Source organism: Lontra canadensis, unplaced genomic scaffold, assembly GCF_010015895.1.
Source record: "Lontra canadensis isolate GAN:19392208 unplaced genomic scaffold, GSC_riverotter_1.0 scaffold6, whole genome shotgun sequence".
NCBI lineage: Eukaryota > Metazoa > Chordata > Mammalia > Carnivora > Mustelidae > Lontra > Lontra canadensis.
In genome coordinates, this window is record NW_022631000.1 from 25,559,823 (window position 1) to 25,584,806 (window position 24,984).

Genomic DNA, 24,984 nt, shown 5'->3' on the forward strand with positions numbered 1-24,984 from the left:
ATACATATATGGTTTCTCCAAATGCTAAACAATAAAAAATAACTTCAAAAGGAAATAAAACTCCAATTTTTACAGAAAATATCACAAAATTCATAAATAAAGCCTACTGAAATTTATTCATAAAAATCTTACCTGACATTTTGGAGAATTCCACCCAGTCCTGAAAAATAAAACATTTTAATACCTTGAGATCGATATATATGGTTACTATTATTACTTAGTGATACATGTAAATTCTCTAATCTTTTTAGCTGCTAGTTGCCTTTCATTCATTCCTTCATTATGTCAATAAATACTTACTGAGCACTTATTAGGTATCAGGCACCAACACAGATGTTGAAAATACAGTAATAAACCAGAAAAACAAGTGCCCATCAAGCTGGAGATTTTAATTTAGAGGCATGAGATTAAAAACACATTAACAAATATTTAAGATTAAATCTATATCCTACAGTTATAAAGAAAACAAAGTGAAAAGTTGAGGAAAGACATGGATGGGGTCCAGGAGGCTCAGGGAAAGCCTCTTTGGGTCATAAACTTTGAGCTATTTGAACCAAGAGAGAAGGCACTATACTACAGATGCAGGAAGGGAGTTCTAGGAAAACAGGCAATATGTGCAAAGGTCCTGAGATGGCACTGAGCTTGGGGTACTCAAGAGTGAGGAAAAGGTCAGATGTGACTGGGACCCACGGACCGAAGAGAAGAGTGAAGAGATGGAGATAAGTTGATCATACCTGAAGACCGAGGCAAAATGTCTGGGATTTGCTGTAATTGCAGCTGGGCAGTCTTCGGAGGACCTGAATCAGTGGGGAGATGAGAGCTGAGTTATACTTTCTCTTGAGGGGGCACAAGTGGAAGTACACAGTGAGGATGGGATGGCAGCCGTAATCCCAGTGAGACCGAAGTTGGCTTGACTGGGGAGGTCCCCCTGGAGAGGTCCGGGTGTGGTCAGGAGCAGAAGCTACAGGAGCTGCCAATGGACCGAGGGAAAGAGAAGAGTCAAGGATGAGGGTCAGGTTTTCAGGCCAGTGTATTGGAGTTGATGACAGTGCTGGAGAGGAAGATGGTGGGGAAATGGTAGGGACTGGGGAGGGTGGGAATCAAAAGGCATGTTTTATTTAAGAAGAGGCCAGAAGAAGTATATTTTATTTTATTTAAATAGACAGTATATATATGTAAATATTATGAGTGTAACTCAAGAGAAGTAAACCAGAGGTTGAGATGAGATTTGAAACAAGGGGTGGGGGAGAGATTTCATTCAAGACTGGAAAAAAAAAGTTATTATCGAGAAAGGAATTTTGGGATTTCTGAGTTCTGGATGATAACAATGAGCAACATCAACAAAGGCTATAATTTAGTGGATGCTTATCTAATGTCAGGCAACAGGTTGAATACTTTCCATACCTTAAATTACATTATCTCTCTCATATATAAATAGCCAAGCTTGCTAAAATCAAGTAATTCTAAATTCAAAGTTTCTTTCAGATTTTCTTTCCACTGTGTCATCCCGCTTATCAGTTTACAAAATAGGGTCACTTGTGTAGTCTGAGCGAGTAGAAAGTCACCAATATAGATGAGGTGTGTCAAAGAAACTTCAGATTACCATATAAGATAGTAGTCAATATGGATACTGAGTTGACTCAATGACCACCACCACGACATAAGCCAGTACGTAGATTTCCAGCTAAAATGACTGTCTTGCCAAGCACCGATCAGAACCCCACCAGTTCCGCAACATTTCCACTCATTTCTGGAACTAGAGCTAGTTGTACAAAATCCTATGTGTCTTAAAGGTTAAAAAAGTATTCTGGGGTGGGAGTGCTCCTGGGTGGCTCAGATGGTTAACCCTCTGCCTTGGGCTCACGTCATGACCTCCAAGTTTGAGATGGAGCCCCATGTCAGGCTCCCTGCTCAGCGGGGAGTCTGCTTCTCCCTCTCCCTCTGCTTGTGCTCTCTCTGTCTCTCTCTCTCTGAAATGAATGAATAAAATCTTAAAAAACAAAAAAGTATTCTGGGGCACATCAAAAAGTTGGATCAAACTGCAAGTCAATCAAAGGAGTAGTACAAGGAATGGATCCTACTCCTTCAATGATGGTAATCTCTGGTGTTTAGAAATGAATGTTTCTAGAACCTTAAATCCTGGACACTCTTAGGAATACACCCTCAAGTGACTCTTGTACATGTATACAGAAGATACGCTGACACACTGTTCATATTAAAAGACTCCAGGAAACAAACTCAGGGTTACAGAAGGGAGGGGGATGGGGAAGGGTTGGGGTAAATGGGTGATGGGTAGTATTAAGAAGGGCACACGCTGTGATGAGCACTGGGTGTTACATGCCACTGATGAATTGTTGAACACTACAGCAAAAACCTATGATGTATTATATACTGGCTAACTGAACATAATTAAAAACATTTTAAAAAATTAAAAAAAAGAAACTAAAAATATTCCCAATGTCCATCAATGGTACATTGAACAAGTAAATTCTGGTACATACCTATGATGCCAGTGAATACCGTAGTGAAAACAAATTATAGCCATGCACATCAAGAGAGATGAATCTCAAAATTACAACACTAAACAAAAAGGTAAAAACAAGTTATTGGAGAACACATATTATCCTTTAAGAATGTCCAAATGCAGGAAAATGAAACAGAACATTTTTTTTCTGATATATACATGGGGGAAACTTTTTAAAAAATTAGGGAATAACACAAAATTCAGGAAAATGGGTACATGTGGAGATAGGGTGTGGGGCAAGTGTTTTGTCATGGCCCACAAGAGCTTGAAGTTTCTCCTAATGTATAGTTTACAGGGTGGTGGGTTCTCACTAGTCTTTAAAAGGTACATATATGTTAAAGATGCATATTTATGTGTCTGACATGATTTCACGATACAAAAGAACTGTTTGACAATTCCATGTTATGTATAACTTTCTAACTAATAAATATCTGTTATTCTTCTCTACATTAATCCTGGGAACAATGAAGAAACCATGATGGAAACTAGTTAGAACAGATGATCCAGTGCCTTCGTGAAGAGGAAATTTTCCACCATGCGCCCATCCTCTACTCAACTATCTACAGTGGCAAATGGTAGAGTATAATGCAAAAGTGGCACATGTGAACAACTGCTTTATTTAGGGAAAGATTATAGGTTTGAATATTTTTATGTTCAAGGTAAACACTTGAAGAAGTACAAATTTCTGGACCCTAAATGTGAGGTAGTACATCTGGGGTCCAGGCCTGGAAATCTGTACTTTCAATATAATCCCTGTGTTCAGGCATGTTTGAGGCTGATCTCATGTAGAGAAAAATAACGGTCCTCAACCACGCCAGGCAAAGCTTTTCAAATCTGATTTAAGTGATTGAGTAACAACTCGAAAAAATATACCAAACTTTAAATTTAAAAAAATTATAAAAATGTTTTAAAAAGCAATTAACATCAAAGTAAAATATACCTACACATTGCCACACAGGCTGCAGGTGTTTGCAGGATTTGTTTCCCTCCCCCTCTCCTTTGAGGTGATGGTTTCTTTTCCTTTCCCACCTCAAATTCTCTTCCCTTGGTTATAAAATTTTACCATATAGTTTTATCCAAAACGTTACATAAGGCAGGATAATTTCCAGCTGGTACAAGCATGAATGTTGTAACTTAATCCTCCCTTAACATCCAGTAGATTGTTTTCAGATTTCCCAATCATTCAGCAAGGACAGAAAGTGCCATAGATTGAAAAGGGACTGGGTTTTGGCTTTACAACAGATGGAATTCAGATTAGAAAACTGAACTGAGTCTCCCCAACAAGTTAGCATGGTATGGTTCCAAGAGCTCTTAATTTCAAAAGTCTTCTGCATTTTTAGGGCTTAAGCTGCACAGGGGAATCTAAGCCAACTGGAACCTAATAAAGAGGGAAAGGAGACATGGGCTGGAGAGGATGAGGTTGGTGAAGCTGTGGTCTGCTGCTTGGCAAGGCAGCCCCGACACCGTAAATTGCATTCCACAGCAAGAGAGCATTTACATGGGACACCTCTGGCTGCTTCCAACCTTGCAGCTGTGCTGTATCTTGCTCTTCAATTCCACTCCTTTAAACAGTGACATGCTAGCAAAGTTCAGTGAAACCAGACTCTGGAGCCACACCATGGATATTTGAAACTTCAATCACAAAACTGAGAATGGTCAGTTTTTTGCAGTTGAGTATTTACTGTAATGTGTCCTGGCCTCTTGGCAAGGGGGCTTTTGGACATGTGATAATCTTGAAATTCTCTAGGCAGAAGTCTTGGAGATCTGCATTTGCACACTAAAACCTTGGGCTTTGCCTGTTTCCAGTGCCTTCCAACAGTGAGAGGACAGAAAAGAAAGCAGGAGGTCACTGTACAATTCCTCTGCTTCTGACCAAGGGCAGGAAAAACAGCTAGGTCCTGTAAAGTCCTAGTCCATCTACCACAACTGGCCATTTGGGTTTAACATGGAACTGCTAGGAGATGATATCTTTTGTACAGAAGGTGGAATACTTGGAGGAGGGCAGACTTGGTGTCTGGTAGGTAATGTATGCCAGCACACTTCAGGTAGTATGAACAGTGGATCAGATACACGGATCCCAGGTATCCCTAATGGCTGTGTGACTTGGGAGTGACTGTTCTGCTACTGGGTTATCTGTTGTGTCATGGGCAGCATAATTCACATTCTGTATCATGACAGACCACAGGACAACATACTTTACATACTTCACAGAACTGTTGTAAAGATTGACATGGTACACTCAGATAGCACTTTCATTTTTTAAAATTTTAATTTAATTTTATTTTAAAGAATTTATTTTATTTATTTGACAGAGAGAGAGAGAGAAAGCACAAGCAGGCATAGCGGCAGGCAGAGGCAGAGGGAGAAGCAGACTCACTGCTTCTCTTTGAGCAGAGAGCCCAAAGTGGGGCTTGATCCCAAGACTCCGGGATCATGACCTGAGCCAAAAGCAGACGCTTAACTGACTGAGCCACCCAGGCGCCCCCAAACCCCCGCAGCACTTTTAAAACAGTGCCTGGCACACAGCAAAACCTGAACAAGCACGCACTATTACTATAATTTCACTAGGTAAAATAAACCAGCTGGTGAAGAGACCAAGAATAAATGTCTGTCTTCAAGTGTCGCATAAAAAAGAGCTGTTTGCCATTCAGCCATTTAACAGTCATCACTAAGCATCCCTGTGAAGACTTCATCCTGGGTTTCAAGCTGACATCAATAACTCCTCATTGTCTACCAGCAGTGAGTATCGTTCTAGCAGACATGATTTTAGAAGCGCTGTTGGTAATGAGTTTCAAACTGGAAAGAAATAGGAGAAAGAAAATGGAGGCATTGCTGGAGGGCTTTTTCCTATTCATAGCTAAATGAAAGACACATGAGTTAGAGCACTTCTTACATGTCTACAGGATTTGCTTTTAGATTTTAGTAGGAGTGAAAGTAATTATGTTATTCAGATGAATGGATTTATCTAGTAATGGACTTTAAAAATTGCAGACAATTATAGCTACATTCAAGATACCTTATAAAAATTACAATATTCATTACCTCTCCAAGATATAAATATTGAGGTTTTTTAAAAAATTATTCTGCATTATGAAACATTGAGTACTTATATTAGTGTAGTACTTCATGGCATATATTCAAATGAGATAATATATAGGTAATATTACATTTGGTTTATTTGAAAGCCTTGATGAAACTCTTAATAAATGTAAATGGTATTTTTCAAGCACACTTTATAAACCTCTTATTTCACAAGAATCCATGCTAGGTAAATATAAGTTAATGTGCTAATAGTCCTGGGATTGTATACAGGCCTTGCTTAAATTAAAAAATACTTATTAGGTAGGATTTTATTAATCTCACATGTATTAATCATTTCTTCCATTTCCATAGGAAGCGATGGGTACTCAATTTCAGTGGTTACATGTAACTTAGTGTTAGTGTATATGGAAGATTTTGTCTAGCCTTTGTCCCAGGCTTTGGGGAGAAACTGCTGAACCCTTGGGATTTTCCAAGTGATGGGAGTGTCTTTATTAATCATGGTGGGCCCTTGGATCACCCCTCAATTTATGCTAAGGAGATGTCACAGGTTGGGGGCTGATCACACCAAAAGATCACCATGTGAATTAAGAGGGTGATATTTTGGGGCACCTGGGTGGCTCAGTGGGTTAAAGCCTCTGCCTTCGGCTCAGGTCATGATCCCAGAGTCCTGGGATCAAGCCCCGCATTGGGCTCTCTGCTCAGCAGGGAGCCTGCTTCTCCTGCTCTCTCTCTGCCTCTCTGCCTACTTGTGATCTCTGTCAAATAAATAAATAAAATCTTAAAAAAAAAAAGGAGGGTGATATTTTGAGCTATGTTATATTTTACTTATCTCTTATCCTCTGGGGAGATGAGAGTGGCTGGAGACTTAGTTCAACCACTTGGTTAAAGAATCAAGGAACCATGCCTCTGTAGTGAAAACCCAATAAAAACTCTGGCCAGTGAAGCTTGAGTGAGCTTCTGGATGGTGAACACATCAGTATGTTGGGAAGGGAAGTTTTCTGACTCCACAGAAAAGAGGCATGAAAGTTTCAAATCTGAAACCCTACCAGATCTTACCCAATATGTCTCTTTCCTTGGCTGGTCCTGATTTTAACATAATAAAACCTGCGATGTAAATGTAGTACTTAGAATTCTTTGAGTCATTCTAGTGAATGAGAGCATGATGAGAACCCCCACATTTGTAGCCAGTTGCTCAGAAGTGTGGGTGACCTGGGGATCCCTGAAAATTACAGCTGGTATCTTCAGTGGAGGCAGTCTTACTGGGGACTGAATCTTTAAACTTGTGGAGTCTGTGCTAATTTTGGGTGGTTAGTGCTTAGATTTTTGAAAGAGCTGCTAAACTATTACAAATAGAGGTACAGATATATATTTCTCATCACAACAGTAAAACATCGTCATTTGTAAAACATCGGTGAGTATAAAGAAATGAACATAACTCTTAAACCAACTTCCAAAAATAAGTGTTCTTAAAATATTGGTGTCCTGTGTGTGTATATGTGTGCATGACTTTATGTTTCTGCGTGAATGCATGGGGGGTTTTATAATAAATATTAGAAATACTGTGAACTAACAAATGTAAGTGTTTAAATGCAAGGTACCAAAGATTATCTTCACTTATTCAAACTATTCCATTTTTATTGTTCACACCTTTCTAGTACTGTGACTAATATTATAAAATTTCCATTTACATAAATGTTGGTACACACACCTTATAATTAAATAATTTAAGAAGGATTTGTGTTCTATAGGTGAATGTTTTTAAAACTTAGGGAACACTCTGCCAAATTATTTTCTTTTTAGCAAGCCTCCTTCAGTTTAAACCCAAATCATGTGATTGACCATCTCAGTGTTAATACATATTACCTCCTTTTAAACTTTGCCAATTTGCTAAGTGAAAAATTTCTTTTGTATTACCATGCCATTAAACATAATTCTTAATTCAATAAATATTAAAAATACTGTGTTTCCTTAAAGAGAAATTTTAACTGATATGGTGCCTTACAGATTTTTAGAGAATCACTCATGTGGAAATATTACAAAATAGCAGGTATTCACACCTGTATGGAAGGAACTTTTATTTACACATTCAAATGGATTGTTGATTCTTCCTTTTTTAAGTGACCCTTTAAATATCTCTTGGTAATAAAACATAAAACTTTTATTCACTTCTTTGAATGAGGCAAGACAAAGACAAATGGAAATTTGAAGGATGCCCAGAGAAAGAGCCCCCCAAATTGGAGGGTTTAAAGGCAACAGGAGCATTGTGTTTCTATTTCGCTTGCTTATGGATTCTGGATTGAATATTAAAATAGCTCTACCCTTCTGAAAGAAAATCCAAATTAACACACATGTTCAGGGGTCACCTCTGGGAAATCACTGCTGGTGAACAGACTAATTCAAATCAGATTTGACTGGACTATCCAAAAACATGGCTGCTAAATCTCCCTAAATCTTACACATTTAGAGTTTAAGTATATTTTTTGCAGTAAATTCACTAAACTTATTATGTGTTCCTTTGCTTTTTTTTTTTTTAAACCTTTTTAAATCTCCCATTAATGGATGAAAAAGGCTGGGATGTCCAAGAACTGATTATTATTTTTATGGCTAATATGCCAAATCAAAATCTGATCTATTATTGATGACCTCTTTTTTCTTTAAATTGTATTTAATGAAAACACTTTAAAGATATCTTCACAGGCAGTATACAGATAGTAATTTCATAAAAAGCTTTATAAGAGAGGTACTATAACAGAGGTGGAAACTGAGGCACAGAAAAGCTTATCCCCAAGGTTGCACAGCCATGAAGAAGTACTGTCTTTTCCCCAAGGTTGCACAGCCATTAAGAAGTACTGTCAGCAACTGGCCAGTAATCCAGTTCCCCGCAGGCTACAGCATGTTGCTGCTACACCCGTGCCTTCCTCTTATCCATACCTGCAGCCACACCAGAACTCTTCTGGTGAACCCCACCTCTGCAGTAGGGTGGGTTGGAGAAACAAGAGAAAAATAAATACAATCTAATGAGCTACTTTTCCCTGTTTCTGGTGATAGACAGTAGAATTAACAGGCAGAAACAACTAGTTCAAATATGCTTCTTCTTGAATATGAAATTCATTTCATAAATAGGTGGGTGTGGTATTTGAAATGTTCTTACAGTAATGGTGATACATTTATATTAATCCATCTATTTTGGCTCAGCTAAAGTTTTGTGGATTATAAATACACTAATGCATATGTGCGATTTCCAAGGATAATGTTAGCTATAAATGTGAAACTCAGTCTACTTACTTAACTGAATATGATAAGTGAAGAATTCATTTCGCACAAAAAATTCAGCAGTAAGATGTCTCATGACATAAATAAAGCCAAGGAAGATAATGCTCCCTGCGAAACCGGCCCAAGGGGAGATCATGTTTCTAAAAGGAAGTACTGGGGTCTCAGCTATTCTACTGTGGCCCAAGAGACTCGATGGACCAAAAAGAAAACACTTTCTGTTTTGGAGGTGGTGCCACGTGGTGGAGAGTGAAGAAAAGCAGGTAGGCTAGTTGAGAGTGAGCCTCCTGGTAAGGAAGCTTAGAGAGAACACAGAGAGAAAGTTAGCAGGAATCACAGCATAAACAGTTTTGGAAAGATAAGGGCTTTAAAGAAGATTAAATTTTGGTGGAAGCCCTAACTGGAAGATAGGTTTCCTAAAGGAAGAAATTTTTGCTTATATTAATTCCCTACATATTCTGGATCATGACAGATCACAGGGTAACATACTTTACATACATCAGTTCCTCTGGATTAAAAAGCAAAGGCTGTTGTGTATTCTAAATAAATTTAGAATTAAATTAAATTTCTTTATGTAAGGGCTTTTTGAATGTTAGCTGACCCACATGGAGATAGTTCCCTTAATATGCACATTTTTGTCACTTTTGCATTAGTCTATATTATTACATTGTTCTCATAAATTATAAAATGTAATTCTCTTGACCACATATGACTTCTACAACCCTGCTACATAGAAACAGCTGAAAATGGTAAATTTTCATACTACTTACCTACACTGTATATATATTGTATACTCTCATCTATTTATATGTTATTTATATACTTAAATATATCATAATACTAAACCACAGAGCTGGAAATAAGCAAACCAGTCATGTTTCCAAATTCTCAGATAAACCATCGTTACATTCCAATGTAAAACAAACTGGAATGAGGCCAAATAGAAAATATGATTCTTTTTAATTGAAAAATTTTTATACTTTTTAGAGGAAATTTAAGGTACTATTTAAAGAAGCAGTTAGCTGTAGAGAACTGAGAGGTTACCACTGATTAATTAAGACCCCCAAATAAACCAATATAATATATTTAAAACAGTTTCACTAGGTTACAATTTTAGATATCATTTATTAATTATTGAGGAGGTGCCAGGAACTTTGTATATTTTGAGTGAAGTGGATATTATGACTTTCATTACACAGGTAAGGAAAGAGAATCTCAGAGTTTAAATAATAAATTTAAATAATAAATTTTATTTATTTATCAGTTTTATGACCTGGGGAAACTATGATTTCAAATACCCTCATCAGAGGCCGGATTACTTTTCTAAATCCCATTGAAAATTGCCTTCTGTCTTCTTGCTGCACTGTCTTTCCTATCCCACCACCCTCACATTGCTTTCAAATTGCCCAATTCTCCTACTACTGCATTCTATAATATGAAAATAGGCCCTTCCACTGAGCTCCCTCTCACCTCCCATTTTGTAAGGTTTGGGGAATATATGTATAATTTAGGAAGAAATTCTGAACCCAGAGAAAAAAATTCATAACAGATCACCTGTTTCAGGTCTGGGTAAGATCTAGTAAACCTATAGCATCCTGTCTCTCCCAATGGATGCCATGACTTAGCCCAGACAGAAGGATTAGGTAGCTACTTGAAGACTCTAGAAATGCCGTGCAAGAGCATGGCAGAAGGCCAGAAATGGAAGAACCATAGACCAGAATCAGGTTCCTAATCTTCTTCTGGTATCCCTGCCCTGACAGGTTTTAAGGCAGTCTAAAACACGGTAGGTACGGTAGGCACCAGGGGCAGAGAAAACTCCAGAGGAAGCAGAGGATAGGGGAATTTCTCAATATTTTTTTCTTTTTCTCACTTTCTCATGTCCCAGATCCTGGCAATTCCACTGTGGAGAAAGGAGTGATTGTATCCTAGGAGGCTCACAGATGCCTAGCGGAATCTTCCTCTGGATACAAGGAGCTGTGGTCCCAAAAGGATGGGGAGAAACTCTTTCCTTTGTTTCTCTTTTCTCTCTGTCCTCCTATAACTGGGTCTCGTATACAAATTAATTTGTGGGAAGTACACAGCAACAAAAAAGTAAAAATAAAACATTTTTTTTCTGGCACAAGAATTGAAATGGAGAGGCCCAGAAAGCTAATAAGGAGATTGGAGTGAAGAGGAAGCTTCAGAAAGTGTCCTAGTAAAGTTATTTATAAACTTCTGGGTTAATCCCTAAGTGATGCATGCATGGATCCGATCTATTTTTTTTTCCAAAGATTTTATTTATTTGACAGACAGAGATCACAAGTAGGCAGAGCAGCAGGCAGAGAGAGAGGTGGAAGCAGGCTCCCTGCTGAGCAGAGAGCCCGATGTGGGACTTGATCCCAGGACCCCGGGATCATGACCTGAGCCAAAGGCAGAGGTTTAACCCACTGAGCCACCCAGGCGCCCCCATGGATCTGATCTTAACAAAAACTTTGAGAACTGAAGGGAGACTGCAGTCCAGGTGTCAGGTTGGCTGCTGGACTGCAAAAGAGATCTAAATAGCATGACCAACGTTTCATAAAAATGAAAACTGACATTCAAATCACAACATACAGAAGAAGTCTGGCAGAACTTATGACCTGAACCCAAAGGAGTCAACTGCCTGCCAAAACAATGAGAAAATCAATTTCCTGCATAGCTTCTAAATAAGACTCTGAATCTTTTAACATAATATTCAAAATACAATATCCAGGATACAGTACATATGTACAAAAGACCAGAAAGGTCTCAACTCATGTGTTGAGAGCCACCACTAAAAGCACTGCTCAAAAGATATAATCCAGAACATAATAACAGATTAAATATAAAAAGATTGAATTGCTAAAAAAAAGACAGGAAATGAGACACAGAAGAATGAAAAAGAAAACAAGCAAGTATAAATTCAAATACAGCTATAGTTACATTAAATATAATGTACTAAACATACTGAAAGACATATATTATCAAAATTGATAAATGGATTTTTTAAATGATCCAATAACATGCTCTCTAAAAGAAATTTATTCAAATGTAACAACAAAGTAGACTAAAAGGAAAAAGAAAAGACATACCAAGCAAACATGTAAAAGAAAGATGGAATGTTAAGACAAACTGAAAACAAGTAGCAGCTGAGTTTCCATCAGTAGATGAATGCATGGAGAAGATGTGATATGTGTGTGCGTGCATGCGTGAGTGTACACACGTGTGGTACCAGAATATTATGCAGCCATAAAAAAGGATGAGCTCTTGCCATTTGCAACAACATGGATGAACCTGGAAGGTATGATGCTAAGTGAAATATGTCAGACTGAGAAAAATGAAAACCATATGATTTCACTCATATGTAAAATCTAAAAAACAGAACAAATTAACAAAAAGCAAAATCAAACCTATATATACAGAGAACTGATGGCTGCCAGAGGGAAGGGGGATGGAGGATGGGCAGAAATGGGTGTGGTGGAGCGGGAAATACAGGCTTCCAGTTATGGAATGCATAGGTCGCAGGAATAAAAGGCACAGCATAAGGATATATAGCCAGTGATACTGCAATAGAGGTGTGTGGTGACAGACTGTTGCTACATTTTTGGTGAGCATAACATAACTCATAGAGATGTTGAATCACTGTGCTGTACACCCAAAACTAGTGTAACACTGTGTGTTAATTATACTCAAATTAAAAAATTTAAAGAATATGTCTGACATAAATCCTACCTTAATAGGCATGGGTTAAACAATTCAATCAAAGGCAAAGATTGGCAGGATGGGTATAAAAGGAAAAAAAAAAAATGGCCCAACTATATGTAGCATATAAGAGGCACAGTTTAGATTAAAAAAAAAAAACAAACAGGTTGAAAGTAAAAGAATCAAAAGGTAAATACCATGCGAGCAAGTGCTAACCCAAAAGTACAGTGGCTATCGACTTTAAGACAAAAACTATTACGGGAGACAAAGAAGATATCTCACACTAATAAAAAGATCAATTCACCAGGAAAATGGAACAATTATATATACATGTGTACATAACAAGAGGGCCACAAAATACACAAACAAAACTGGTCAGAAGTGAAGGAAGAAACAGGCAATTCAACGATAATAGTTTGAGACTTCAATATCCCATTTTCAATAATGAATGGACCAACTGGGCAGAAAATCAATAAGGAAACAGAAGACCTGAACATTTTTATGAACTAAACCTAATACTCATTGATAGAACACTGCATCCAACAATACCAGACGACATATTTCTCAAGTGTACATGGATCATTCTCCAAGAAAGATCATGCATCACTCCATGAAACAAACGTCAAAAAATCTTAAAAGACTGAAATCATATAAAATCTTCTCTGAAAACAATGACATTAAATTTAGAAATAAAAAACAGAACAAAATTTGGCAAGTTCATAATACATGGAAATTAAACAATACGCTTCTCAATAAGCAACAAATTAGCAAAAAATTCACAAGGAAAATTAGAAAATGCCTTGAGATCAATGAAAATGAAAATACAAAATGCCAAAGGCTTATAAAATGCAGCTAGCTCCATGCTTAGACCCAAATTTATACTAGTTAATGCACATGTTTTTAAAACAATGGCTCTCAAATCAATAACCCAATCTTCCACTTTAAGAAAATAAAAAACAATTAACAGATTAAAACCAAAACAAGCAGAAGGAAAAGAAATAGTAAAAATTCAAGTAGAAAGAAAAAAATAGAAAAAAGAAAAAAAAGTGAACAAAAACCATTTTTGCTTTGAGAAGATCAACAACACTGACAAACGTTTAGCTGAACTAATGAATACAAAAAGAAAGACTCAAATTACTAAAATCATAAACAAAAGGAGACATATTGCTATCAACTATACAGTGAAAAAAGGAATTATAAAGAAATAATATGGGGTGCCTGGGTGGCTCAGCGGGTTAAGCCTCTGCCTTCAGCTCAGGTCATGATCTCAGGGTCCTGGGATCAAGCCCCACATTGGGCTCTCTACTCATCAGGGAGCCTGCTTCCCCCTCTCTCTCTGCCTGCCTCTCTGCCTACTTGTGATCTCTCTCTCTCTGTCAAATAAATAAACGAATAACATCTTGGAAAAAAAACTGCTAAAAAAAAAAAAAGAAAGAATATGAACTACCATATATCAAAAACTTAAATACACTAGATAAAATGGACAAATTATTAGAAAGATATAATCTACCAAAACTAACTGAAGAAGAAAAAGAAAACCTGAATAGAATCATAACAAGAGAATGAATTAGTGATCAAATTTCAACACAGAGATCTCAGGAACAGATTCACTTTGGTGAATTCTACCAAATGCTTAATAATAAATACTAATCCTTCATAAACTCTTCTAAGAAATAAAAGTGAACATATTCCACCTCATTCTACGAGTCACTATGACCATGATATGAAAGTCAAAGACCTCACAAGAAAAGAAAGCTTACTAAAATCCCTTATGACTATAGATACAAAAATTCTCAACACTAGGAAACCGAATACAGCAACATATAAAAAGATTTCTATACCATGACCAAGTGGGAGTTATAACAGTAATAAGACACTGGTTTAACATACAAAAATCAAGGAATGATTAAATAATAAAAAATAAAAAACAACACAATCAGCTCAATAGATGCAGAAAAGTATTTGACAGAATTCAGTACCTCTTCTTTACCAAACAAACAAACACCACCAGTGGACAACCTAGAAATGGAACAAACCTTCTTTGATCTGATAAAAAGCATCTATTAAGTGCCTCATGATTAAGATTATACTCCATGGAGAAACACTGAATGTGCTCCCCTAAGACCAAAGAATAAGACTAGAACGTCCACTATCACCTCTTTAATTCAACTGTACCAGAACTTCTATTTTTTTTTTTTAAGATTTTATTTATTTGGGGAAAAGAGAGAGAGGGAGAAGTAGACTTCTCACTGAGCAGGGAGCCTGGACACAGGGCTCCAACCCAAAACCACGGGATCATGACCTGAGTGGAAGGCAGATGCTTAACTGACTTAACTGACTGAGGTACCCAAGTGCCCCTGTACTAGAACTTCTAGCCAGTTAGGTTAGAAAAAAATAATAACAAAAGGTATTGAGATTAGGAATGAAGAAAGTGACCGATCTTACACACAGACATTCGCAAGGAACTGCTAAAAATTATTAGAAGAAATAAACAAATTCAACAATGTGGCAGGACATAAAATCAATAGGCAAAAATCAGATGTCTTCTATTCACTGGCAATGAATCAAACAAATAAACCAATTCCATTTACAAAAGTATCAAAAAATAACATGCAGGAATAAATTCAATGAAAAAGTATAAAATCTGTGTATTGAAAACTAAAAAATAATGTTGAAATAAATCAGATTTAAATAAAAGTACATAGTTGAGATGGCAATACTCCACAAATTCAACTATACATTTAACATAATCTCTATCAAAATCAAAGTTGCCTTTTTTAAGGAATTGACAAGCTAAACATAAAATTCATATGAAAACAAAAGACAACTATAACAAGCCAAAATAATCTCAAAAACAAAGAACAAAGATGGAGGATTCACACTTCTTTATTTTAAAACTTACTACAGTTTTTCCAAAGAGACATCCAGATGGTTAAGACACATAAAAAGATGCTCAATATCACTCATCATCAAGGAAATACAAATCGAAACCACAACAGATACCACCTCACTCCTGTCAGAATGGCTGAAATTAGCACAAGAAGCAACAGATGCTGATGAGGATGTAGAGAAAGGGGAACCCTCTTATACTGTTGGTGGGAATGTGAACTGGTGCAGCCACTCTGGACAGTGTGGAGGATCCTCAAAAAGTTAAAAATAAAGCTACCCTATGACCCGGCAATTGAACTACTATTTACCCAAAGGATACAAAAATACTGATTTGAAGGGGCACATGCGCCCAGATGTTTATAGCAGCATTATCAACAATGACCAAATTATGGAAAGAGCCCAAATGTCCACTGACTGATGAATGGATAAAGAAGGTGTGGTATGTATATGTATGTGTGTGTGTGTATAAAATTAGCCATCAAAAAATGATTATCTTGCCATTTACAATGATGTGGATGGAGCTAGACTGTATTACACTAAGCAAAATAAGTCAGTCAGAGAAAGACAAATATCATATTATTTCACTCACATGTGGAATTTCAGAAATAAAACAGATGAACATAGAGGAAGGGGTAAAAAAGACAGGCAAGCAAATCATAAAAGACTCTTAACTATGGAGAACAAACTGAGGATTGATGGACGGGAGATAGGCAGGGAATGGGCTAAATGGGTGATGAGTATTAAGGAGGGCACTTGTGTTGAGCACTGTGTGTTATATGTAAGTGAAGAATCACTAAATTCTACTCCTGAAACCAATATTACACTGTATGTTAACGAAATAGAATTTAAATAAAAATTTGGAAAAAAAATATTAAAAACAAACAAAGAAATAAATAAAACTTACTACAAAGCTACAGTAATCCAAATGGTGTGGTACTGGCCTATGTTAGACATGCACACCAGTGAAACAGAATTGGGTGCCAAGACTATTCAATGAGGAAGGTATAGTCTTTTCAACAAACTGCTGGGAAAACTGTGTACCTATATAGAAAGAACAGATCTGGATCCCTACAACATACTGTACAAAATAATTAAGCCAAAATGGACCATAAACCTAAGTGTAAAGGTAACTAAGAAATTTTGGAAGAAAAATGGGGGCAAATCATCATCACTTTGAGTTAGGCAATGGTTTCACAGATATGCACAGGCAACAGCAAAAAAGAAATAAGTAAACTGGACTTCATCAAAATTTTACAAGTTTATGGTTCAAAGAATACCATCAGGAAAATAAAAAAAAATTAATCCACAGAATGAGATAAAATATTTGTATATCTGGTAAGGGACTTTTATCTAGAATATAGGGAGAACACTCAGAACTCAATTAATAAAGTCAAATAACCCAACTAAAAATAGGATTTGGACACTTTTCCAGGGAAGATACATGAATGCCAAAAGGAAATAAGAAGATCCTCAACATCATTAGCCATCAAAGGCATGCAAATCAAAACTACCATCAACTTCTCACATCTACTACGATAGCTATAATCAAAAAGACAGACAATAACAAGTGTCAGCAAATACGGGGAGATACTGGAAAACCCTCATTCACTGATGGGGGAAATGCAAAATGGTGAAGTTGCTCCAGAAAACAGTCTGGCAGTTCCTTGAAAGATTAAACATAGAGTTTAATATGGTTAATACAATTAAACATATGACAGCAATTCTATTCATACTCAAGAGAAATAAAAACAAACATTTTCGCAAAATGTGTACATAGCAGCATTATTTGAAATAGCCCCAAATTGGAGAACCCAAATGTCCATAAACTGCTGAAGGGATAAACTTTGAAAAGTGGTATATCCTGACAATGGGATATTGTTCAGCCGTAAATGGTAATAAAATCTAATACATACAACTTGAATGAACCTTGAAAACATTAACCGAGTAAAAGAAGTCCACCACAAAACACCACATACTGTCTGATTCCTTTTACATGAACTGATCGGAATAGCAAGTCTATAAAGACAGAAAGGAGATTAGTGGTTCCAAGGGGCTGGAGGAACAGTGACAGGAATGCAGAGTGACTGCTATTGGGCATGAGTTTCTTTCTGGAATTATGAAAATTTTCTAATATTAGACTGTGGTGAGGGCTGCGAAACTCTGTGAGTACAGTAAAAAGCAATAAACTTCAGGTAAGTGAATTGTATGATATGTAAACTATATCTCAGTAAGGTCAATAAAAGAAAAAAAGCTGATTAATATCCCACAAGTAGATTTCAGAGCAAATAAAATGATCAGAGGGCCAGGATTTAAAAATAGGAGTCAAACCAACAAGATACAGTGATCCTAAACATCACTGCACCTGAAAGTATGGCTTCAAAATCCATGAAACTAACACTGACAGCACTGAAAGGAGAAACAGACAAGTCCCCAGTTATAGCAGGAGACTTGAACACTTATTTCCTTCTTCAGTAATCTATAGCACCAGTGGAGAGATAATCAGCAATGATACTGAAGAACTAAAACATCAACCAACAGCAATATTGATAGAACACGCCACTCAACCACATCAGAATACCCGTTCTCTTCAACACATGGGAACTTCACCCAGACAGACTATATTCTGGGTCATAAAACAAACCTTTAAAAATTACAAAGAATTTTTTTTTTTTAAATTACAAGGTGGGGGCACCTGGGTGGCTCTGTGGGTTAAGCCTCTGCCTTCGGCTCAGGTCATGATGTCAGGGTCCTGGGATCAAGCCCCACATTGGGCTCTCTGCTTAGTGGGGAACCTGCTTCTCCTTCTCCTTCTGCCTGCCTCTCTGCCTACTTGTGATCTCTTTCTGTCAAATAAATAAATAAAATCTTAAAAAAAAAAATTACAAGGCGCCTGGGTGGCTCAGTTGGTTAAGTGGTTGCCTTCAGCTCAGGTCATGATCTCAGGGTCCTGGGATCAAAACCCATTGTGGGCTCTGCGCTCAGCAGGGAGTCTGCTTCTCCCTTATCCTCTGCCCCTTCCCCCACTCTGCAGCATGTGCTCGCTCACTCTCTCTCAAATAAATTAAATCTTTAAAAAAAATTACAAAAGATTAAAATCAATCAAAGTGTGTTTTCTGACGAAAATGTAATGTATCCGGAAATCACTAACTGAAGAGTAATGGGAAAATTTCCAACCGCCTAGAAATAAAAACAATACACTCCTAAATAATCCATACTAAAAAAAGACATCTCAAGGGAAATAAGAAAATATTTTGAACTGAATGATAACAATAGGTCATGAATGTGGTGAACTCCCAGAAGTATATATATTTTCCAACGATTTTATAAACTGCAAGTTATTCATATAGCAATTTCCCCAAAGAACGACCTCATGTGTGGGTTTCAACTACAGTTAATGCAACTTCCTCAGGTAGCTGAAATACTACTGATAACATATTTTATTATCTACTTGCAAACTGACTGATTTACATTTCCATTTGGAGAACCACTTCACAATATTAACAATTTCCTTCTCCCCTTAAAAATGTGACTGTCCCCATGGTAAATTTATCAAAGTCAATAGCTTTCTGGGATTTAGCTATTGCAATGATCATATATTAGATTCTGTGTGGGGACAATTCTTCTCACAATAATGAAATATTCTGTAAAAACACTGCATACATAGTTTAAGGACTTTCCACATGTATCACAATGCAAACAGTATCCTGAATCCAGCTAAATCTGCCTCATCGTGCCTCAATAAAGTCATCACCTGTTTAAAAATATCTTATTATCCTTCCTTGGATAAAGGCTTAACACTGCCATCAGAAAGAAAAAAAAATTAAGTAAAGGGATAAAATACATTTCTACCGGGAATATTTAATTATTCAAATATAGAAACATAGAATGCATATGCACATATTACAAACAACTAAGAAAATGATTCCAAAAATCTGGGACATAATCAAATTTGCAGATCTTTTATTTTTTTTCTACTGGGAAAACTTTTCAAAACTTTTATAAGCATATAAACCTCCAACATTAAAACAGTACAAAAACAACTGAGATAATAAAATTGAAATAAAATTAACACTTTCTACAGTTGAATACAATAGTGGTGTTTTGAGCAGATTTTTTAGCTGGATTGAGTTGCTAAGGGTATTTTTAAAGTAAATATTCTTAGATTATGACATTAAATAGTTTTTTAATTTTTGCTAAAATGCTACTCAAAGTTACTTGACATAGTAGAAATTTTTAAAAGATTATATGATATGCAATTTTCCTACAAAAATTTTCCAAATACTAAGTCATCATTTGATGTTAACATTTCCAAAATAAATGTAGAATTTCTCTGCCTTCTTAATCCAATATTAACAATATTTAAGAAGGTCAAATTTGCTATATATGTTATTAAATAATATGGTCCAGTTTGTTCTCATGAATGTAAATATTACAAAATTTTCATCACTTTGAAACTGAAAAAACTATGCAAATATTTTGTAAAGAGAACTTTAGTCACATAGAACACATACAAATAAAAATGTGCTAGGTATACAAGCATGAAGGTTTGAGCAAACTGATTTCCAAAGTTCTTTCCCACACAAAAATCTGTAGCTTAGCAATCAAGTACAATATTCTCAAGGAGGAAGGAGGGGGTGATGCCTGTGTAGCTTAGAGGGTTAAGCATCTGCCTTTGGCTCAAGTCATGATCTCAGGGTCCTGGGGAGGAGCCCTGCATTGGGCTCTCTGCTCAGTGGGGAGTCGGCTTCTCTCTCTGTACTCTCCCTCTCTTTCTCTCAAATAAATAAATAAAATCTTTAAAAAGAAAAAAAAGGAGGAATGAGCAGGTGTATAAAAGAAATTTGGAACAATTCCAAATATGCCATATAGCATATCAGACCAGGTGATGCTGACATTGCTAATTTAGTATCACACTCTGAGAAGCAAAAAGTTAGGGGACTTCTTTCTCTAAGTGTATGAGGCTTGAAACCACTTCCCAGGTGATTCTGATACATCCCTCACCACACTTCCACCCATTTATAACTACAGATCTATGCCCTCTCTTTCCCAAGTAAAAATCCATCTTCGAAAGGAATTATATCTTAATAAACTAAATTAAATCTTCAATTTACTAATGCAATACCTACCTAAATTTTTTCTCAAACCTCATTGGTAAACCTAAGTAAATCTCTTCTGAAGTTCAAAAGAAATCCAAAATATGTTGTAAAATTTTTTTTTTTAAAGATTTTATTTATTTATTTGACAGAGAGAGATCACAAGTAGGCAGAGAGGCAGGCAGAGAGAGAGAGAGAGGAGGAAGCAGGCTCCCCGCTGAGCAGAGAGCCTGATACGGGGCTCGATCCCAGGACCCTGAGACCATGACCTGAGCCGAAGGCAGAGGCTTAACCCACTGAGCCACCCAGGCGCCCCTGTAAAATTTTTAAGTGATACATTCTCCTTCTTGTATAAGGAATATAATCTAATAGATTTTATAATCTGAACTGAAAAAGAATAAAAATAAAACTGATAACATACTCTCTTGTAATGTATCTGTAACTATTTAGTTCACCGAAGTTGAAATATTTTACACACACTGCCAAGTCTTTATAGACTTTAAGCCAAAATCTTGGCTCTTGTAAGTATGTATAATTGTGTTGATTAATTTTTTTGGGTTTCTTGGTTACTAGGGAACTGGATAGTTGAGTGGGCTCAGTATGAATGAATGAAAGTCCAATGACTGTGAAGAATTTAGTCACTTTCTGTTCCACACTGTGGCAACTTAATAGGTTGCTGTCACACAGCTAGAGTTAAGAAACTATCCTACTCAAAAAGCTACTACAGAGGTACTTACTTCTTGTAGTCCAATTTTATTTTTCCTTTTAAGCATCTCTCATCCTGAAGTACTGTAAAGGTTAATTTTCATTTTAATACACTGCTGCTGAAGTACATAACGAAGATGAACACTCCTGCATTTTTTTGTTTGTAAGAAAGTTAACAGACTGTGAAATCCCTCAGGCAAAAGTTTTCAGTTGTGTGTCTCTAAGAAACATCATAGCACTCAATATTAAGGAAGGAAATAAAGGAAGAGATTTTCAAAGGCAGAAGCTGAAAGAGGACATTCAAAAACAAAGTAAATAAAGAGAACAATATGGAAAGCTTTATGAAAGAAAAAATATTTTTTCTACATTGAATGACAACTAATATATCCAGAAAGGAATTATTCTATATAAATTACTATACACTTCCAGGATCTTTATTATTTATTATTTTATTATTTATCCTATTAAAATAACATCACTTTTTCCTTAGACACATATATATTATAGAAGAACATGGAAACACATAATATAATTCAGTCTAGTTTTACATTATTATTTACAAAAATGTTACTGTATATATTCTATTTTTATATATACTGTTTCAGCTTGTTTTTTGTGTTCCAACGAATATTAAAATTTGGACATATTTCCACTTTAGAACATTTAGAGCTCTCAAATGTTTTAAACTATACATTAAACCACCTTTGGATGTACCATAAATTATGTAACCAAATCCCAACCAATGGTTATGAAACTGTTTCCAAGTTCTCTGTATTACCAACAATACTACTGTGAACATCTTTGACACAGATTTTTACTTGCATGCTTAAGAGAATGATAAATTCCAATAACTGAGTATTTGAAAAGTTTAATAGTTATCACCATAAAAAAGCTTTATCAATACATTTCCACTGAGAGTTTGTTAGACTGTATTTGTCTTATCACATTATCAATAATACTGAATATTATCAGACTTTTAAAATCAGTAACATACGCACAAACTCTTACTTTAATTGCACTTAGGATAATTAACCTGGCTACTGCTTCCCATTTGCATTTCTCTTGCTTTGAACTGACTCTTTATGTCCTCAAATTGACTGTTGATTTAAAAAATCTTGATTAGAGTTCTAGGCATACTAATATAATTAGCTCTTTTTCTGTTAACAATTCCCCTATTTGTATGTTTTCTGAATAAGAATTGTTAGTAAGAATCATGTCCCTAAATAGGCTGTAGGTTTTTTATCAACCTCATTACCCACATGCCATGTTCACAAATACTCATTTAGGTTTTCCTCTTTTACTTTTAGGTTTCAGACCTTTAGATTAAAATTAATAAGTCATCTAGACTACATTTGTGTGCTAAGAGTAAGAAAGTTCCAGTTCTATTATTAGTTTTCTCAAATAAATACCTGATTATTTAAGCATGATCAATTACATGTCATTTCTTCCCCACCACATGATTTGAAATGTTTATACAAGATGGGATTGGGAGGGAGACAAACCATAAGAGACTCTTAATCTCAGGAAACCAACTGAGGGTTGCTGGGAAGTGGGGGAGAGGGATAGGGTGGTTGCATGATGGACACTGGGAAGGGGATGTGCTATGGTGAGTGCTGTGAAATGTGTAAGACTGATGATTCACAAACCTGTACCCCTGGAGCAAATAACAACATTGTATGTTAATAAAAATAATTTTAAAAAATAAAATGTATGTTTATAAAATGACAGCATTCCTTTATTCTTAAATCTATCTCTTCAGTTTCATTGTCTTGTCTGTTCTATTCCTTATTCCATTGTATTTTAATCACTATACCTTGATAATACCCTTTATTATGTAGTAAAAGATACTACTGTTTTTCCACATGGCCTAAACAGTTGACTTAGAAACAAAAAAAATTCAATTAGGAATCTATTTAATTTATATATTCTCTTAAAGAATTATATCTTTAGAAAAATATATTTTATTGCATTTTTACTTACACATTCATTGTATTTTCACCATCTAGTTTGACCTTTTTCTAAATACGTTTTCAATATCATGTTGTTTCAGGATAAATTAAATGTTTAATTTTGTTCTATTGTACTTTTTTACGTAACATCTATTGATATCTGTTAGATGCAACTGGGCACTTCACTAAATGCTTTTTCTAGGATATTTTTAATTGCTTCCTAGAGACATTCAAGATACATAAACACATTATGTATAAAAAGAGATAATTTCGTTTCTTTTTTTCCTAGTCAGAATGTTAATGTGTTCCCTTGCCTGATACCACTGCCCTATACAATTAACAACAACATCACAGAATGTCATGAGGGGCATTCTTGGCTTTTCCAATCTAATGGAAATGACGCTAGCATTTCAAAACTAACCAAGACCATGGAGTAAAATGTTAAATTCATACTTTTTTAAAACATTTTTTTAAATTTTTATTTATTTGAGAGAGGGAGAGATCACAAGTAGGCATAGAGGCAGGCAGAGAGAGAGAAAGAGAAGCAGGCTCCCTGTTGAGTAGAGAGCCCGATGCAGGGCTCGATCCCATGACCCTAAGATCATGACCTGAGCTGAAGGCAGAGGCTTAACCCACTGAGCCACCCAGGCGCCCCAAATTCATACTCTTATGTAGGTGGGAAATCAATCTTTTATATATGTGTAAATCAATCTTAATGCCTAATAGCTTCACCTGTACTCGTTTTAGTAGCTACATTTTAAATATATAGAATAAAGTATAAAGAACTCAACTGAACTGTAGATCCTAAGATAAGAATACCAGAAAATAAATGAAAGAAAAATCCAAGTCTTGAAACACAAACGTTTAATTTTTACAGAAACATCATAAGTACACCTCAGAATAAATTACACCTCCCTAGTTTGTCTGCATTTTTTAAATGAGAGCAGGGTTCTCTCCCGTAACCCCTGCACCCCCGCCCGCCAAATTCGTAAAGTAACCGCAAACGCTCTTACCTGCGAATCCACCTGGAGGGAGTACCTGAGTGCAGCGCGGAGGGAATGCCTGTGAGAGACGCAATGGGAGTCGGATCAGGCAGGACCCGGCCTGCGGGACAGAGACTCTCGGGTGGCGAGGGCGGCCCCCAGCAACCCGCTAGAAAGGAGACGGGGAGGGCTGGGAAGCGCAGCCAACTCTTCCAGAGCTCATTTTTGCTTTTGCAGAACGATCTTTCCAACAGCTTTCATTCCGGGGCCGCAGCCGCTCACGTCCAGGGGGCCCCGACCCCCAACCCCCAGGGCTGGAAAGAGGCTCTGTCTGTCCCGCTGCGTCTCCCTGCAGACGCGCGACTGGAGCCCCGCAACTCCCGCCCCACCTGAGGATGCACCGCGCGGCACAGGGGGCGGACGAGCGCCAGCCCAGGACGCCGCGCGCCCCCGCGTCCGCCAGCTCCGGCCTCCCCTCACCACCCAGGCGGCCCTCCAGCCTCCCGGACCCCTTTCCTCGCCCGCCCCGGCTCCACTCACCGCGGGCCCGATGCCCTCCCTGCACCCGCGACGCCAGGCCGGGGTCTAACTTTCCCGGTGGAACCGAGTAGAGAGGAGGGGTGGGGGAGCAGAGAAGGAAGAGGAGGACTTTCCAAAGGGAAAACAAACGAGAGCCCCGAGGGGAGGGGGCGGTGCGGGGCTCAGGGGCGTGGTCCGGCTCGCCTGGACCCTCCCCCGGGGCGAGCGGCCGCGCGGGCCTCGGACCCCGCCTCCGCGCTTGGCCCTCGGCCGCCGCGGGTGGGTTGTCCCGGAGGCGCGGAGCGCCACCG

At 37.1% G+C, this 24,984-nt stretch overlaps 1 protein-coding gene across 2 annotated transcripts in view; it reads right to left on the reverse strand.

The window, feature by feature from the left end:
- The window catches only part of PLSCR4 (phospholipid scramblase 4), a 45,171-nt gene extending 20,429 nt beyond the window's left edge, over positions 1 to 24,742 (reverse strand). The window contains exons 1-4 of one of the 2 annotated variants that reach the window (XM_032852429.1): positions 24,695 to 24,699; positions 24,185 to 24,233; positions 735 to 970; positions 133 to 160 (exon numbers count right to left, since the gene is read on the reverse strand). In XM_032852429.1, coding sequence (XP_032708320.1) covers positions 133 to 139 — 7 coding nt within the window. In that variant the 5' untranslated portion in view covers positions 140 to 160; positions 735 to 970; positions 24,185 to 24,233; positions 24,695 to 24,699. Of the gene's footprint in view, positions 1 to 132; positions 161 to 734; positions 971 to 24,184; positions 24,234 to 24,694 lie in introns of both variants that reach the window. The other variant, XM_032852427.1, reaches the window with a different exon arrangement.
- Positions 24,743 to 24,984: the final 242 nt, after the last annotated feature.